Genomic DNA, 18519 nt, shown 5'->3' with positions numbered 1-18519 from the left:
AGACTTACTGACAAAAATTCATACATACGTTAATTCTGCGTTGGGCAAAAAGGTGAACGCGAATTCCGGCAACCTTAGCTGACCAAAGCCTTTCAAAATCATGTAGGATAATAAAATAAATATTGAAAAAGCCTGTTCGTTTACATAAATACGTATATACGCTCCGTTATATAATATATCTACATATATACAAACACGTTGATCGCCGTTTTTTGTGCCTCATAAGCCGCCCGGTGGATGCATTGAGTAACATAATCCGATAACACATACACACACACACTGACTTACAGTCGCCATACCGTTAATGCCCATGGGCTTCAGTGTGAGCACGTGGAAATCAGTTTTGCATATTTTAAAGATTTCCTTTTTGCATATTAATGTCTTTTTTATAAGTTCATGTTTTTTTCTCAACAGTGTTAACTTAAGAGATGATTTTTGTATGAATATAATATTGAGCACTGTAATAAATATTTTATTTGCAAATACCAAAAGAATCAAAAATGAGATGAAACACAAATTGCTTTAAGGGAAGATACTTGGCAATTCGATTTAGTGAAGACAGCAACCATTTATGCGACACTGCTAACTCGTTTCTCATTCAACAACAGTTGCGCGCTGAAAGGTAGGCTTTAATTTTGAAAGAAAGGTGCCGAAATGTAGGTCAAGCATGTTAATAATGTCGCAAAAAAACAGCTTACCACCGTATTGAGAATTAAGATGGGTTTTAACTTAAGAACAGGTTAGATACAAATATAGGCTTTATCGATATGACACAGTTATATAAGTCAAAATTATTGGAATAATTATAATTATAAGACAAATTTGATTACCATAAGTTTGACCTGCTTACCAAGGTTGCACTTCCCAGACGAGTAACTACGAATTATTATGGTTCCTAGCACTAATATATAGGAGCTCGGTTCGGATTTTCAGATAGTGATCAGCATCCCCTCGTTCGAATATTAGAGCAACAATAAGACGACTTTAGTAACTAAAAGTAAGATTGGCGGCCTAAGCGAACTCATATATCGAATTTGGGTTGGCCAATCTTACAATTTAATAAATTCCAGAAAAGTTTACGATTATATATATTTTTACTTTACCGGGCCTTAATGATTCCCACTAAACAGCTGCGACCTAGCTCGAATATTCAGATAGTCAAAAGTCTTTGTAATATATTTTCATAAACAGACGGCAAAGTTATAAAGTCATATTATCTTAAAAATTTCTAGATAATATCATATATTTAATATTTCCAATTTTCAAAACTTTACCCATTCAGATGTTTGAAACAGGTGGCAACCCTGCACAAACTTATGTTTAAGTTTAAGGCAAGACAAATATTTGCACAGTCAGTGGCTATTTTCAACGTCCTAATAATTTTCGAAAAAATATTTCAGTCAGATGGCAACTCTGCAAATAAATAACAGTGGTTTTAATAAACGTTGTTCAACCAATACTTTTATTTCAAACTACAATTCGTTTTCAATTTAATAGTAACTTTCAAAAAAAAATTAACCGGTGGCAACGTCACAAATAAATAATTTTTTTTTTTTTTAAATAAAGCTTATTCTAATATTGTTTCAACTGCTATGTTGAAAATAAAAATATTAAATTTTCCCAAAAAATATTTTAATTTCACCCATGTGGCAACCCTCTTCTATCAGATTTCACTAACATGCTTACAAAAAATGTATTTTCATTTTTATAATTTTTTACTGAATAAATCACAACTAACACACCAACACATTGTCTGTCTACTATAGTAGGCTATATTTAGTTTTTATGTTAATTTATCTTACTATTAATTATAAAATATGTATGTATGTATATTAAATATGTATGTCGCAGCTCTGCAAATAACAAATGCTGATTTTAATAAAACGTGTACAAACATTACTTATATTTCAATATGCTATTCGTTTTAAACTTACTATTAATTTCCAACAAAACTTTAATCAGGTGGCAACTACATAAATCAATAAAAATGGTTTAACTAAAGTTATGCAAATATTGTTTCAATTACTATATTAACAAAAAATACATAAACGTTTTTTTTTAATTAAACACATCTGGCAACCCTGTTACATTATATTGCTCTTATATTGTAACAATTAACAACTCTCAAAAATGAGTTATAAAAATTAAAATTTACTTAAAAGTTTCTTTAATTAAAAACATGTGGCAACCCTGTTTCATCACATATCTCTTACACTCTTGCAATTAACAATTCTCTAAAAACACAATTTTTAATTTGATTTTACACACAAATTTCTTTAATTGAAAACATGTGGCAACCCTGTTTCATCACATTTCTTTTACACTCTTGCAATTAACGATTCTCAATTCGTGTTTTCAATTATACATATTACCAGCACTCTTCACAGCGTAAATCTTAATTAACATAACACAACATTGTCAGCCGCCTATAAGTAGGCTACAGTGAAACATCACTTGTTATGTTAACCCACTTTCTCCTCCAAATTAGCCACGTGCATATTATCGTCGGCAAGAGCTTAAGCAATAAGTCAAAATATAAACGAAAAAAGTAACGGTTTTAATGTGACTTCTTTCACTTTGTTTCAACATATTTCACACTCATTAAAATTAATATGCCTTTACTTTCGAACACAAACGGCCGCACGAAAAGTGTTATTGGCCTCGTAGGCAGCAGGCGTAATTGCCAGTTAAATTTTACGCGGCTTGTTTAAGTATGCTTCGCAGCAGTTCCTTTCATTTTATTAAACCACTTTACGATATAAATTCTTTTTGTGATTTTTTTCGTCTATATGGCGCTATTGGTTATTACTATTGGTAGTCGTTGTTGGTGAATGCTGCGTGGGTAAAATACAATAGTTTTTTAATCGTAATTTTCAGTCGAAACTTGTTTCGATTTCAGCAATACTACATATATTACCCTTTACAAGTTTTGTTCCAGAAATATAAAGCAAAAAAAGTTTTATAAGTATACCTTTAGGCGAAACATAATTTTTTTCTCAAAAATCATTAGAAGTTTCAAGCCAAAAATACTTAAATAAAGTATTTCATCAGCAAAACAACAACATTATGCGAAAAAAGTCGCCAACATCTTCATTTACTTGCCGCCCGAGCCACAGTGCGACCATTTTCGTTTCAATCATTAACTGTTTATTGCCAAGTTTTTGGCGCTGCGACTTGCGCAAATGAACCACAAAAATATTTTACGACAAGATGAAACTTTCTTTCGACCGCCTACGTACTCCCTTTATGCGTTTCCTGCCTCAATGAAGGCATAACTTTGTAATAGCGCCTTAAAGTATGCTCTGCATAGCATCAGTTATTATTATGACTTTTTTTTCGCTGTTAACAACCATAATAGAGACATATATATTTCCTAAACGCAAAACATTTCCGTTACTTTTTTTCATATTTTTTACAACAAAAACAGCAAGTGGCGCAAATCCTTTTTGCCTGCTATCTGGCAGTTTGCCGCTTTGACGCCTCAAGTATTAAATTTTCTGTGATTTTTTGTTTTCTTTTTACCACTTGCTACATCCTTTCCTTTGCCAACGCTTTGTAGCATTGTATAGAATCTCTTTTCCTACTTTTGTTTGTATTTCTTCATTTTGTCACTCTTTCTACAAACAACTTGTTTACAAACCAAGAAACATGACCGCAAATCACAAACGCACAGACGTAGGCACGTAGAAATATAAGAACGTAAAATGTGCAGCAACCACAGAAGTATAAAGTGGTGAACTCCTAAAACTATGCTACAAAGTTTAAAACGATAGAGGCAAAAAAATTTAAAATTTGTCCACTCAAAAATTTAAAATTCGAATGAGGTGTGAGTTTTGAATGACGGAGAACATAGGCACTTTTGCAATGAACAGAAATGGATTTCTAGCTGTATTTTAAGTAAAGGGTTAGTATCAGAAAATAACAGGGCTATCTTCAACCTGGTCTTGGCGATAATCGTTTATTTTTGTGCGATATTGGAGCTGGGGATTTCAAGCTGAGCATATTTAATACCGAAATACATTATTTAAGAATCCCGAAATTTCGATACCAGTCCCGATACTGAATTAAATAAGGAAAATAGAATGCGTGTTAAGAGTTACAAGTTAAGTTAGGAGTATATGCTTTAAGGAAACAGAATTCAAGTTGAGAATATTTAATAGCGAAATGCATATTTTGAGAATTCCAAAAATTCGGAAAAATAACAGAACTATCTTCAACCTGGTCTTGGCAATTATCGTTTAATTTGTTGGCAATATTGTAGGTATGGATTTCAAATTGAGAAAATTTAGTAACGAAATGCATATTTTGAGAATCCCAAAAAGTCGAGATTCGAAAATTTCAGTCCCGAAAAAGTTTAGGAGGTTAAGCCCACTTTTTTTTTAGAAAATTGACAAGAAGGTGAAAAGTTATCAAAATAATGTATATGTATATCAAAAAAACTAAATATAAAAATATATATTGTAAATCCCGAAATTTCGTGCATTACAAAGGACAATGTTGGTATTCTAAATAAAGTTTTAAGAAGTTAGTTTTATTTCGCAAAATTTTAGGAAAATGAAATTTAAATAGAAAATATTTGAGAACGAATGTAAGAATTCCGAAAATTCGTGATTCGAAAATTTTAGTCCCAAAACAGTTAAAAAAATTAGAATTTTTTTTTTTAATTGACGAAAAAGTGAATAGATTTCAAGGTTGATAGTATAGAATCGATACGTTAATATAGACAATCCTAAAATGTTGCTAAATAAAGCATTTTATGCCTAGAGATATATGTATGAGATGAGATATATATATGTTTTCAAAATTACCCGAAATGATTCCCTAATGCATTATAAAGGACAAAATTATATATTCTAAAAATATAAGTTTCAAAAACTCCGAAGATATGAAAAATCTCAAATTTAAACACAATTTTTTGAGGTTTGATGAAGAATATCAAAATGAAATTTTAAATAGAAAATATTTAAAGATTCGAATTTAAGAATCCCCATTGGAAAGATTCGAGTTTCGAAAATTCCTTTTTCACCCGCAAAAACACTATTTCAATCAGTTTCTCGGTTGTGAATTCAATCGATATTGATTTAACTTAAAAAAATAAACAATAATATTAATTTATAAATTGAATTTCGCACAACAAACATTACCATTTATAACAACGCAAAGTAATTTTCCTCCACAAAATGCGAAAATGTGAGGAAAAATCGAACTACAACCGCGCTCGTTGAAAATGAAATCGACATCGCCACTTCTCTGCTGAAATAAATTGAAATTTTGCTCGACTAATAAATACTATATATATCTTCTTATGCCTTTGTAATTAAAACCCAATATTAATTAAAAAATTGTTAATAATTTTTTTTTCTAAAAGAAGCTTCAAATATATTTTTATCATTTAATACAAGATCTATTTTGTAAACTTTTAATTAAAATTTTCAGTCATTTAATGCTGGTTAAACTCTACTGTATTTACTGCTAGAGCAGCATAGTTTGCATGTAGACATACTCAAACCTCGAATGAAGCATAGTACTTACATTTAGTTTTCCATTCGCAAATTTCATGTGTTATTTAGTCTGATTTTTTATTAACCTTTCAAGTCTTCAATGAAATAAACAACAAAATTTTTGTAATAAAGTGTGCCCACCTCATTTCTCTTTCTCTCACTCTCTATTATTTTGTATCACCATTTTATACACAATATGACTGTCTCTCTTTATCTTTTACACTTGTTTTCTGCCTTCCCTGCCTATTGACATCTCTCGAGCTTAGCACATGGCAGCAAAAGTTTTTACAGCGTTGCCATTCTACTCCGCAATAGCCAAAAGTAATATATTATTGAGAATATGTTTCACTATAGTACATATCCCTAGCTTTTAGTAATTTTAAAACTTTTTCAAATTTTAAAAACTTTAACCAAAGTAAAAATATAGCTTTCTTTATTTATTAACTGGTTATTGTTCAGTTAGAAATTGTTAGCCCAATAAAATGAACTTTTTGGACATAGTTTAGACCATTCCTACCGCTTGGCCACCCTTCCGAACTCATAAGTTTGTCATATCCAATTTTGTCTTTTCCAAATGATAATGAGTACAAAGCCCTTAACTTATCAAAGCAGTTTTACTACCAATATTTTCTTCACTTTTTTATGAATAATGAATCTATATAAGCTTTTCTTTTATATTATTGTATTTATTATTGTATTTAAAACGATCGACGATTTAAAAATGATTGTAATAATCAGTACCTTTACTTAGTTACCCTCTGATCCATCGTTAAGACATTTTTCAGCTCAGCGGCACTACTGATATAACAAATTATGAGTGTAGAAGAGAGAGAGAGAGAGATGAAGGCTTTGTCAGAGAACACTATTATTTCATATTGATCAAGAAACACTCTTTACCGCTAGTTGAACCTTCTTATTGATGCTTATGTTAAAAAGGCACCTTTATGCAATGAAATTTTTGAGGTGGTGTCGTTCTTAGTCTAATAGTAAGTTCGTTTTGATTTGAAACTCAACTTAACTATAACCTCAATGTTTTGAGAGAGATTTCTGATTTTGACACATCCATTTTTGGAAGGAATTCGAAATATATTCAACGAATATAATGCTATGTCGATGAAATGTTTAATTCGTTTTAAATAGTTTTATGGAATAATTATAAAATCATATATGGCTTAGAAAAATATTTATTCTCTATTTTATTATCATGATTTCACACTTTTCGCAGTTTTACGAAAAAAGCTATACGAGTAGTTGAATGGTAAAACATACTGAGAATAGTATATATAAAAAATAAAAAATACTCTGTTTCCTACATACTGAGAATAGTATATATAAAAAATAAAAAAATACACTGTTTCCTATATTTAAATATTTATGACTAAAAATAGAAAAATGAATATCTAATAATTATTCCTTTTATTTATTTATTTTTTTTGTTCTTTTTTGACGGCTTGAACTTATTGTAAAATTTTGCATGCAGCACGCAATATATATTGTAATGTATATAACATACTACTTTTTTCAAAAAATATTCTTTAAAATGCACACAAATTATTCTTTACAATATTATATAATATATGTATATAGTACATATGTATAAAATTTCACTTTTCTACCACAACTATGTTTTATTCAACGACTATTTAATGATTTAGAAAAAAACTTTTCCACTGCTCTTTAAATATTTTTTTGCGCTCTTAACCCAGTAAAGTTTCCTACAATGTATAAATTTCTGTTTTCTAGTACTGATTTTATTACGCTACATTTTCCTTAAAATATTAGACGAAATTTTGCTACATAAAATATAAAAATATACGCATATCTGGTGCATTTCGTTTGCTTTTGTAAAAATTTCTTTGCATTTGCCTTAGTTCCATGCTGCTTATAAACCATAAAGAAATAACTCTTTATATAAATTTCAATCGCTTTCTTCATAGATTTTCATAAACCAAAATGTCGCAAATTCATTTTTTATCTAATTGAAGTTTATATCATATTTATTTAGTATATAAACGAGTATATGCCTAGTATTACTAATATATGTTATAAATATTTTAAAATTGTCAACATCGTATATATATAAAAAATATCATAATTTTATCTAATTTTGTAAATATGCTATAAGATTTCTTGCAGTATTTCCGCGACACTTGAATAATAGCAGAAAGGTTCATGTAAGGCTGCGCACACACTGAAGCACAAGAAGCTGAAGTGTAGCCACAAATACTTGTAACACAATCGTAGAGTTAAATTCATCGAGTCTCACAGCAGTTAATTTTTAATTGTAATTTCGATTAACATTATTCTCTGTGTCAATAAATTTCAAAAAACAACCAGACAACCAGAGTACCTTGAATGTATTAATTACTCTATCCTGGGAAAGCTTTTCATTGAGAAAAAAATATCATAACCACTTGTAGTGACATTCAGTAGTAATCTAAAGCCCTTGTGGAAATTAAGGTACCTTAGGATAGACCAATTTAATAGCAGACCTTTTATCAACACAAAATTAAGAACTAAGCCCTAATAAACACTATTCTCTTTTCTTGAGAATCATCGGACGTCTTACCAACCTTCTTTCCATTAGGATCTACCGGATCTACATCTTAAACTATCCCGACTTACGTAGAAACTTATTGTAGATTCTATTGAAATTTCTGCAATAAACATCTCTGGCTTCTTTTAAATACCAACTTTTGTTACTTAGATGCTTTCAATCGATTTCGCAGCATCTAATAGTGGATAAACAACTGACATATTTAGAATTTGAACTTTTGTAAAAAGAGAGGGCTCCCTTGTTTGAGAGAAATTTATCCAAAGAAAATAAAATTGTTTCCGAGTATATCTCGTTCTTGAACTTTTAGCAACGATTTCTGTAAAGATGTTTAATCATTTCAGAAGAATTCGCTTGATTTGGAATGGCCACTTTGCTTACTTATGAAATCGCTTTTACTTTCTTACTAGAGAAACTCATGAATAATCATATACAGGGTTTTCGTTGTTCGGGTGAAAAGTTTTCTCCTTTCATACCAACACTCTTCGCTTCGGTTAGGATCTAACTGAATGCAACTAATTAATAATTTATCAGTGAAGACATTTTCAACAAAATATCTTACAGGGGTTTCTAAGACGAAAGCAACACATATTCAAGGAAAATAAAAATTTCACCGATATCACTCGAACTAGAGCTTTCAGCAGAGGTTTTCGTAGAGATATTCCACTATTTGAAGAAAAAACGTCGGAACTATATATATTTTTGGGAATCGATATATAGTATGTATCTCAAAAATATATAGTGCTCCAGATATCTATCAAAAATCATAGCAAAATTCCGTTTCTTAAATTGTAGAAATACTCTGTTTCATATCACTAATAGATGAGAGCTTTCACAGAGCTTTCATGAAACTTATCGATATACATATTGTATGTATATATACTTCTCTAGTTACCCAGCAAAAATCACACCAAAATTCCGATTTTTAAATTGTAGAAATACTCTGTTTCATATCACTAATAGATGAGAGCTTTCACAGAGCTTTCATGAAACTTATCGATATATATCTTGCATGTATATATACTTCTCTAGTTACGCAGCAAAAATCACATCAAAATTCCGATTTTTAAATTGTAGAAATACTCCGTTTCATATCACTAATAGATGAGAGCTTTCACAGAGCTTTCAAGAAACTTATTTTTATTGCGCAATATTTTGTGATAATAAAAAGCGTTGTTGCAAGAAATCTTATAGCTTTAAGTATTTAGTATCGTAAACAATTTTATCGCCAATTTAGTTTATGATAATAAAAATTATAAGTTAAAATAAAAACAAGCATAACTTTTTTATTAACCGATGTTTTCTTCGTCTAATCTACTCAATTAACTTCTCCACGCTCAACCAACCAACGCGAATGCAATTAACATAAAAATCACAACAACAAATAGGAGTGGAATGACTATAATTTACGATGGAATGAATCCGAATATGGAGGCGTGAAAGATTTGCGGATAACGCCAAATAAGCTGTGGAAACCGGATGTGCTTATGTACAACAGGTGAGTTGCTGGGGAACCGTAGGAGTAAAAATATAAATAGTTAGGAAGAGCGAAGAAAGAAAATGTGAAATTAAAAAAATAACAACAGCAATACAAAATAAGAAAAAGCTGCAAAAAAGCTCGTTAAGAAAGTAGTACAGCTAGTAAAGAAATACGAAACAATTCAATTATGACTACAAAGGATAGGAGAAAATCAAGATTTAAATAAAAACTGACAGGTTTGCGCGAAAAAATATTTTTTTTTACACCAACAAAAACTTATGTCAAGTTTACTAACATTATGCTAACACACTTTTAGGGGGATTTATTTGAGTACTACACGGCATTCTTACAACTTATGCTTAGAAATCAAGCTAAAGAAGCTTGAGTATAAAAATTTTTGTGTATATTGAATATTACTATAAATAACATAATCAAAAGCTTTTTTATTCGGAGTATAATTTAGGAAAAATTTAAGCAAAAAACCATGTTTTTGCCACAAAAGGTAAGCTTATATTTTTCTATGTGCTCAGCGCTTTTTTAACTATATTTATATAATATTTATATCATAATTTTAGCAACTTACTTGTAAGAAACTTTTAAACATTTCCAACTGCATCCTAATTGGAAGTACTAATACCGTTATTGCTATTTTGAGTTCAAAGCCTTCCGCCTTCCTATTGTGTTTACTTATAATTTCTGCGTTTGATTAGTTACGCTGTTAATATAGAACTCATTTATACTAAAATTTCATTTGTTGCAAAATATTTGTACTTTTAAGCGCATTCCTTGATGCTTTTCTGTTTTCGTTGTATGGTATATGTATAACTTGCATACCATTGTGCACTCCTTGTTGTAATATACACTGAGTGTAAGAAAAATTTGCACTTCAAATGCATTTTTGGTTTTCGTTATGCAAGTAGCTTTTGAAAAAGTTGTTTGCGTTCTGTTAAAAAGACTGTTATTAACTGTCTGTTTGAGTTCTAAGTTTATTTATGTTGAGTTTCCACGTTGATTGAGTTACGTTTTTTTTAAATTTCATGAATGATTTTCAATATTAGTTGAAAGTTTCAAAAGCGCAAATATTGTGAAAAAGCTCTAGCAAGCTTTTAACGCTTAGGTATGCATATTTCAAAGCAGATATTAAAAACAAAGAAGCTTTGGTGCTTTAGTTCAGAAAAGTTCAGAAAAGCTTAGTGATCACTGAAAACAGATGACTTTTTGCAAGCAAAATGCGGAAAATATTTATGCCTATTCAAAACCGCGAAAGCTTTGGACCAAAATATAGCGATAATATTTGTAATATAAGCAGCATTTCGAAAAAATTCAGCTAGTTTCAGTTTCGAATGAAACAAAACGGTTAAGCAAAGCTTTCGACTTCGATAAACGTAATATTAGAGAATGTGTAAAGCTTTAGCACTTTCGCAACTTGCAGGAACTTCGACTAACTTTCTTTCTGTTACGAAAAACATAAAAGTCCTTTTAGCAGCTTCAGCAAAACTTTTCTATTTATCCAAACCTTAAAAGCTTCAATAAACTAAAAAACTCTTGAAACATTAGAATTTATCCTAAATATCCTGTATTTTTAATTACACTATGAAGCTTAAAAGACGTTTGTAGCACAACAAAAAATATTTTTGAAAGTAAAAAATGGGAAAACTTCACAATCTGCTTAAGCTCAAATGGGTTTTACAAATTGGCTTCAAGAAATCAAAAAAATTCATTTGGTGGTGTCTATTTGAATATATAAAAGCTTCACAATACATTTAAGCTCAAAAAGCTTTCACAAGATATGTAAAGTTTCAAATGAAAGCTTCATTCGGAAATGGAGTAATAATTTAAAACTTTGAAAATGAAAAAAAATGAAAGCTTCACAGTATATTTAATCTTTGAGCTTTCATAACATCTTTAAAGTTTGAAGAGGAACTTTCTTTCGAAAATGGAACAATTCAAATAAATATTCGAAAGCTCAAAAAGCTTTCATAAGATATGTAACGTTTCAAGAGAAAGCTTCATTCGGAAATGGAGTAATCACTTGAATATTTTAAAATCAAAAATATGAAAGCTTCACATAGAAATTGAGCTTACAGAGCTTTCATAATAAATTTTATGTTTCAAAAGAATGCTTCAGTCGAAAATGTAATTATTCAAATTAATATTGGAAATCAAAAATATGAAAACTTCGCAACAGACTTGAGCTTAATTAGCTTTGAGAAAAATGTTTAAACTTCAGAAACTCGAATAGCTTTATACGAAAGGGCCCACTTCAATATAATGGCAAGTAGAAAATATAATAATATTGAACTTAATGAGCTTTCATAGCAAAAATTTCATGAAAGCTTAATTTGAATTAATAGAAATAACTATTAAAAGCGTAAAAGTTTCACAACCCACTGCTTTGAAATATGCCTTTCTAAGCGCCAAATTAAACGAATGCAAACGAATGATACTTTGCATTTATCATATCCACTCGCTATTTCTACAATTCTGCATTGTTCTAATTAGAAATGCAGTAAACAAAATAAAAAGCAGTACCAAGTTAAATAAGGATATAAATTTAAAGTTTTATTTTTCATTTTCATTTATATATTTTCATTTATGCACATTTAAATCAATTTACATTTGTCCGCGTTATTTTTGGTAAAGCAATTTTCTTCAAAAAATTGCAATTATTTCATTGAAAAAGTGTTTTTGAATTTTTTTGTTTGGAAATTGATTTCTATTAGAATTGAATGTGAATTTACAAAAGCTTTAAATTTTCAACGTGTGCATCAAAGGAGACTATACTTGATAAGAGATATATACGTAAAATATGTATGTCTACATATATACTTAGTTGGAATACGTACAGATCTGGTAGTAACTCGTTGTTTGTCCACGCTGACCTAAGTCAGAAGTTAGAGCTGAGGCCTTGTTATCAAAAAGCACCGTGTTACTAAACTATCGTAGCTTTATAAAGGGTATTTCTCTCTCGATTAGGTAGATTGCAATACACCACTTTAAAACCACCAACAAAGTTCTAAATCAGAATGTCTATCCCAGCAAACTCATAGAATCTTTTCTTTCTTCGAGCCGATGTTACATGAACTTACATAACGAACAGCATAATGATGTCACGTCTTTTGTTTCACCTCCGACCTCATTATGTTCGAATAATAAGGTTAGCGAAGCTTCGTAGATAACTAGATAATTAAATTATATTGGTAAAACTTTAAAAAAGCTTTATAAAAAAAGCTTCTAAGCTAAATTTGTGAGGTCATCTGAGGATATATATTTTTGGAAACCATTATTACATTTTAAACGTCTTGTAGTATGGAAATAAACTATCCAACAATTATGTTCAGATTTCGGTTCCTCTCAGCAGTTTAGCGATGAGCTTCATTCAGATTCTCTTAAGGAACTTCCACAAATGTCAATAATACTTCTCTTTCCCAATAATTAGAGTAATTATCACTTCTTTTGGGTTAGGACGACATCTGATCTCATAAGTTAGTAATATCCAGTTTGTCTACACAAACTAGTCCCTTAGTTTTCAAGATATCGATCTGAAGTTTTGCACACATCTTTTTCTACCCAAAAAGCATTTGTTGGAACCTACAATATCGGACCGCTGTAGCATGTAGCCGCCACATATATTGTGACAAAAAAGTACGCGGAAATTGTAAATAAAACTTAAAATATTTAATTATTCATCAATATTTGTTGTCTTCAAGTAATCCCCACCAGAAGTTATAATCATGCCAACGATTTTTCCAGTCTTCGAAATACTTTTCACAAGCACTTTTTATGATGCCCTTCAGCTCCTTCAGCAAATCTTGTTTTATCTCTGATCGACTGAAAAAGGGTACCACGAAGCGATAATTTCAGTTTGAGGAATAAGAAAAAATTACACACAATCAAAATCTGATGAATACGGTGGTTAATAGATGGTATTCCTCGCGTTTTTGGCATTAAATTCGGTGATAACACCGGTCAACACGATTTTTGGGCAATTTTTCGATGATTTTTATATTTTTTCTACAATTTCACTATAGATTATAATTAGAAAACTTTTTTTTTAGATACAAGAGTCGTTTTTATTCAAGATGTGTGATAAACAATAATATATAAATGTAAAATAACAAGAAATTACTGTCTAAAAGTGAATATTTTTTGTATTTCTTTTATGCTCATATGAGCTCTCTCGTATTAAACCCCAAATATACTTATCGATGTAGATCAGCCCAAAGCAAACTTAAAGAACTAAAAATTAATATTTAAGTGTTTTTCAATGTCTAGAATCAGAATTTAAGTATGAGAAAAGAAACCTCAAAAAAAATATTTTTTTTGTTGACCGGTGTAATCGTACTCTTTTTGCAAACAAAATCAGCTTTATTGGCAAAAGTCGAGCAAGGACGCGTTTCATACCCAAAATATCCAACAAAATCAATCGAACGGACTCGCCTGACGATTTTCTCACATCCTTCACTTTTTTAATATTTTCATCAGTTGAAGAAGTCGAAAGCCGTCCAAATTTATCCATTGTAAAAATCGCAACGCACTACTGAGGTGTACCGACTTAAACAGCTGCTGCAACCAAACTGGTCCTACCAACTAAGCAAAGTACATTCTTTTGAAATATCATTGACCAGGGAAATTTATGACAATTTTCGGTTGCTTTCTTGCCACAATATAAACAGACTAACCCCAATTGAGTTCTTGTATAGACAACTTTTTTGTTTGTCAAAATTTCGACGAAAACCATAATTTAGGGCAACGCTACAAGCTCCGTATAAGTTGTTCAAATTGGATAACTATAAGATATAGCTGTCACACAAACATTATTTCATAAAGCTGTCATATAAACTGACCCATCAAACTCTAATCTTTTTATGGAAAACTTTCTTTTTTCACAAAGCTATCTTCATGAAATTAAACCTGAACTTTTGTTCAAAGCAATGCTATAATTTGTGATAATAATATTGTTCAGATCGGACCATTGTCGCATGGAGCTACTATACAAACTGAGCAATAAAAATTAAGCTCAAGAACTTTTTATGCCCTTTTATGCTATAAGTAACGATAGTTTAAACGTTATTTTTAGCTTTTCTTATGTTATTGTAGGTTCGCATTATTTCGCCTCAATATCAAGGCTCAGCATTACCAATTTTAACACTCGAAATAACTTATATTGATTACTGAGTAGGGGTTTAGTACATAACTGTTTTTTTAGCATTTTTTCAATACTTTGTTAGCGTACGAAAAGCTTTAGCTTAATAGCTTAATCTTCATACAATAAAGCCGTAGTGCTACAAATAGTCACAAAAAATCAAGTATAGCCTACTTTTCAGCGCGCAGTAATTTTAAAGAAATCTCTTTTTTTCCCATATTTCATATTTTTTCCTATATTTCATATTTACTATGAATACCATTTTTTTATTTTTTTATTTCATATTTTTACGTATATTACTATGTTTTTTTTTACTCAAATCCCTATATACTAATATAAAATTTTTTTAAATGTGTTTTTGTTGTTCTTCACATACATAAATATAACTCAGTGTGTTCTGTGTATATTTCATTGTTATTAAAAATGAAAGATAATTAAACATTCTCACCACTACTAAAATAAAAATAAATATTTTTACACACACACACACAACTATTGTTTAATTGCTTTAACGAAACTAGCGACAAAATAAAAGCATTAAACTACTAACAACTAAAAACTAAAAACATACGCCATTGTTGTTGTCTAAACCAAAAAATGTTTAATAAAAACACAAAAAAATAAAAAACAAAACACTTTTGGTTAATAAAATGAACTAAACGTCGAAAATTTGTTTGTTTTCAATAAGAGTAGCTTACACGCAGTGGTCTAGTGGGAGTGTACATTGTCAGCTTGCCGTTTATGTGGGCCTCACATTGTATGTCTGTAACTAAAAACGAAAATATAAATAATAAATAAAGCAAACAATTTTGGATTTTGCCAAGCAAACACTAACAAAAACCATAACTAAGTGTTGAAATACGAACTAACACATTTGCTTAAAAAATCCACAATAATTAAGAACAATATGCCATCTTATCTAAATAAACAAAAAATATTTGCTAAATAACTAAACTAACACAGTTATTAAATTTAGAAAAAAAAAACAAAAACTTTGCTTACTTAAATGCCAACAACACCTAAAGCACAACCACACACAACCACACACGAACACCCAAACACACACACACCCACGCACCCAAAGGTTTAACCAGCATATTATGCAAGTTATTGTTACAAAACAAAGACAAAATGTTAAAAAAAAATAAAAAAAAATAGAAAAAATTTTTGCGAATTGCCAAACACGAGACCACAACCGAAATGTTTGAAATTATATAGCAATGAAGTATGCAAAAAAAAAATTCCAAATAAATTTGTTTTTTGAAAAGCGAAAAAAATGCAACAACAATTTTCTGTTGAAAGCAAAAACCTGCAAGCAAAAGCGCTTAGCACCTTTGAAACAATACGCTGGTGTAATATAACTGGTTAAACGGTCAATACTTGAATTTATTTACTCAAAATTAAAAAAAAAAAAAAATCACGAAAAAATCCTGAACCATTGCATGCTTTTGGGCGAAATAAATTACAAGTATTGCACACGATAAAATCAAATCCCTCAAAACTAGAGTAGTTGAAAGGCGAAAAAACAGAAAACCAAACGCTTAAAAGCCGCGCACTTCAATAACAAGTGCCGCATAAATAAAGGTAAACGATTTTTTTAAACGCGCACATAATACCGTTAAATAAATAATATCTCATGCAAAACATACACAATTAAATCAACTTGTGATTAAATAAGGAAATGCATAAAAAAGTACAAGCGCTTAAATCAAAACCATAAAAAATTGCAGCAACAGTTATTACAAAAACAAAAAAAGAAAGCGCAATTTTTATAGTTTTCAATTTACATAAAAAATCAAGCGTTAAAAATCATATTGACACACGAACACATACACACACAAGCGTTGGTGCACAACAGCAAAGGGCCGGCAGGGAAAATTATTGGTTTCGAACTGGTGAGGTTTTAGTACATTTAGTAGTACTCTGGTGCTGGTAGTGGCTAACTAGATAAGCTGACAGTTCTTATTTAAAATTAGTGAAAGTAGTTAAGGCAAAAATGCATGCAATATTTTTCACAAATTTTTTCATAGTTCTAAAAGTGTACTAAAAATCTCTTAAAATAATTTAAACTACCATATAAGGATTTAATCCTCATTTTTTACAACACCAAATGCGTTTAAAATACAATGTAAGCCGTTAAAAATTTCCATGCGTTTCAAGCTAAGTCTAAACTTGTACTAAATTTCAAAATTGTGCTATTGAGTATTAAAACGATTAAAATATAACTTGTAGTGTAAAAAGAGTGCCAAAAACAAAAATTTACGATTATTATCATATTCATGTGTTTAAGGCAAGTTCTAAATTTGTACTAAAAATGTAAATCTAAATTGAACAAAAATGGAGCAGCCATATAACGATTTAACAACACCAAATGTATTTTAAATACAAAGAAAGTAAACTTCTAAAATTTCCATGCGAGCCAGTTCTAAACTTTTACTAAATTTCAGAAATTAGCTATTTAGTATTATGATTCTAAACAACTTTTCTTAGTAAAAACAGTGCTAAATACAAAAATTTACGACAAAGTACAATTTCATGTGTTTAAGGCCAGTTCTAAATTTGTACTAAAAATGTAAATCTAAATTAAACAGAAGAAGAGGTCGTAATATTACGTTTTTTAGTAACACCAAATGAGTACTAAACATACTACTATATAATTAGTAAAATTTTCATGCGTTTCGCGCTAGTTCTAAACTTGTACTAAATTTCAAAATTATATTAGTCAATGCTTTTACGATTAGCTTCACATTTTTAATAGTACAAAGTTTTTAGCATATACCAATATAAGTAATAAATCAAATTTTCTAACATTTATGGAAGTTCTAAACATGTACTAAATATAAAAATTTAAATTAAGCAAAATTTTTAATAAGACCTTTCTAATATCATCAAATGAATATCAAATACAAAGCCTTTAAATTGGTGCAATCCATGCGTATCGAACTAGTTCTAAGCTTGTACTAAATTTCAAAATTGAGCTACTGAGTACTAATGTGATTAAAATAAAACTTTTCGTAGCGTAAAAACAGTGCTTAAAAAATCTACGTTTAGTATCATCTCCCTGTGTTTAAAGCAAGTTCTAAATTTGTACTAAACACATAAATCTGAATTAAACAAAATTAGAGATCGTATTTGATTTTTAGTAATACCAAATGAGTACCAACCATACTAATAGATAATTCTTACATTAGTTCTAAATTTGTACTAAATTAAAAACTATATTAGACAATGTTTTTACGATTAGCATAATATTTTTGATATGTTTTAATAGTGAACATTTTTTAACAAATACAAATATAGTTAAGAAATTGAATTTCTTAACCTTTATGAAGATTCTAAACTTGTACTAAATAAATCTAAATTAAACAAAATAAGTACTAGCGATATTTCATTTTAATACAAAATGAGTTCTATTCGTAGCTCCTTCTTAGTACTAAATATGAAGATTAAAAATTTCAACTCTTAAAGTTACGTTTTACAGTACTAAAAAAGTACTAAATTTTTCAAACACAATTTAAATTTATTTTAAATATTTTGTTCTGATTTTATACTAAATTTTGAGAGTGAAATGTTTAAGTCACTTTTTCACAATACAAAAAGTGTACTAAATTCTAAAGTCAATCCTAAAACGAATTATTTCAATTTATTTACACTCAGTCCTTTTTTTACGCGATCTCTTTTTACGCTATTTCACTTTAACGCGGTTATTTTTGCAGCGCAAATTCCTTTTTTTTACGCGAATTTCTCACTTTAACGCTATTGCTTTTTTTCGTTTTTTGCTTGATCTTAAACTTGCAGCAGGATTGTAAAATTATTTTTAGCAAATGATACTGATGCC

General features: G+C 29.6%; 1 protein-coding gene across 4 annotated transcripts in view; it reads left to right on the top strand.

The window, feature by feature from the left end:
• Positions 1-18519, top strand: part of LOC126753932 (neuronal acetylcholine receptor subunit alpha-7) — a 625617-nt gene that overhangs the window by 478173 nt on the left and 128925 nt on the right. For all 4 annotated transcript variants that reach the window (XM_050465711.1, XM_050465710.1, XM_050465712.1 and 1 more), the window contains exon 4: positions 9444-9553. In XM_050465711.1, coding sequence (XP_050321668.1) covers positions 9444-9553 — 110 coding nt within the window. The remainder of the gene's footprint in view (positions 1-9443; positions 9554-18519) is intronic.

This window comes from Bactrocera neohumeralis, chromosome 3 (assembly GCF_024586455.1).
Source record: "Bactrocera neohumeralis isolate Rockhampton chromosome 3, APGP_CSIRO_Bneo_wtdbg2-racon-allhic-juicebox.fasta_v2, whole genome shotgun sequence".
NCBI lineage: Eukaryota > Metazoa > Arthropoda > Insecta > Diptera > Tephritidae > Bactrocera > Bactrocera neohumeralis.
The sequence above is the reverse complement of the archived record's forward strand: the minus strand, read 5'-3'. Positions and strand labels throughout refer to the sequence as shown.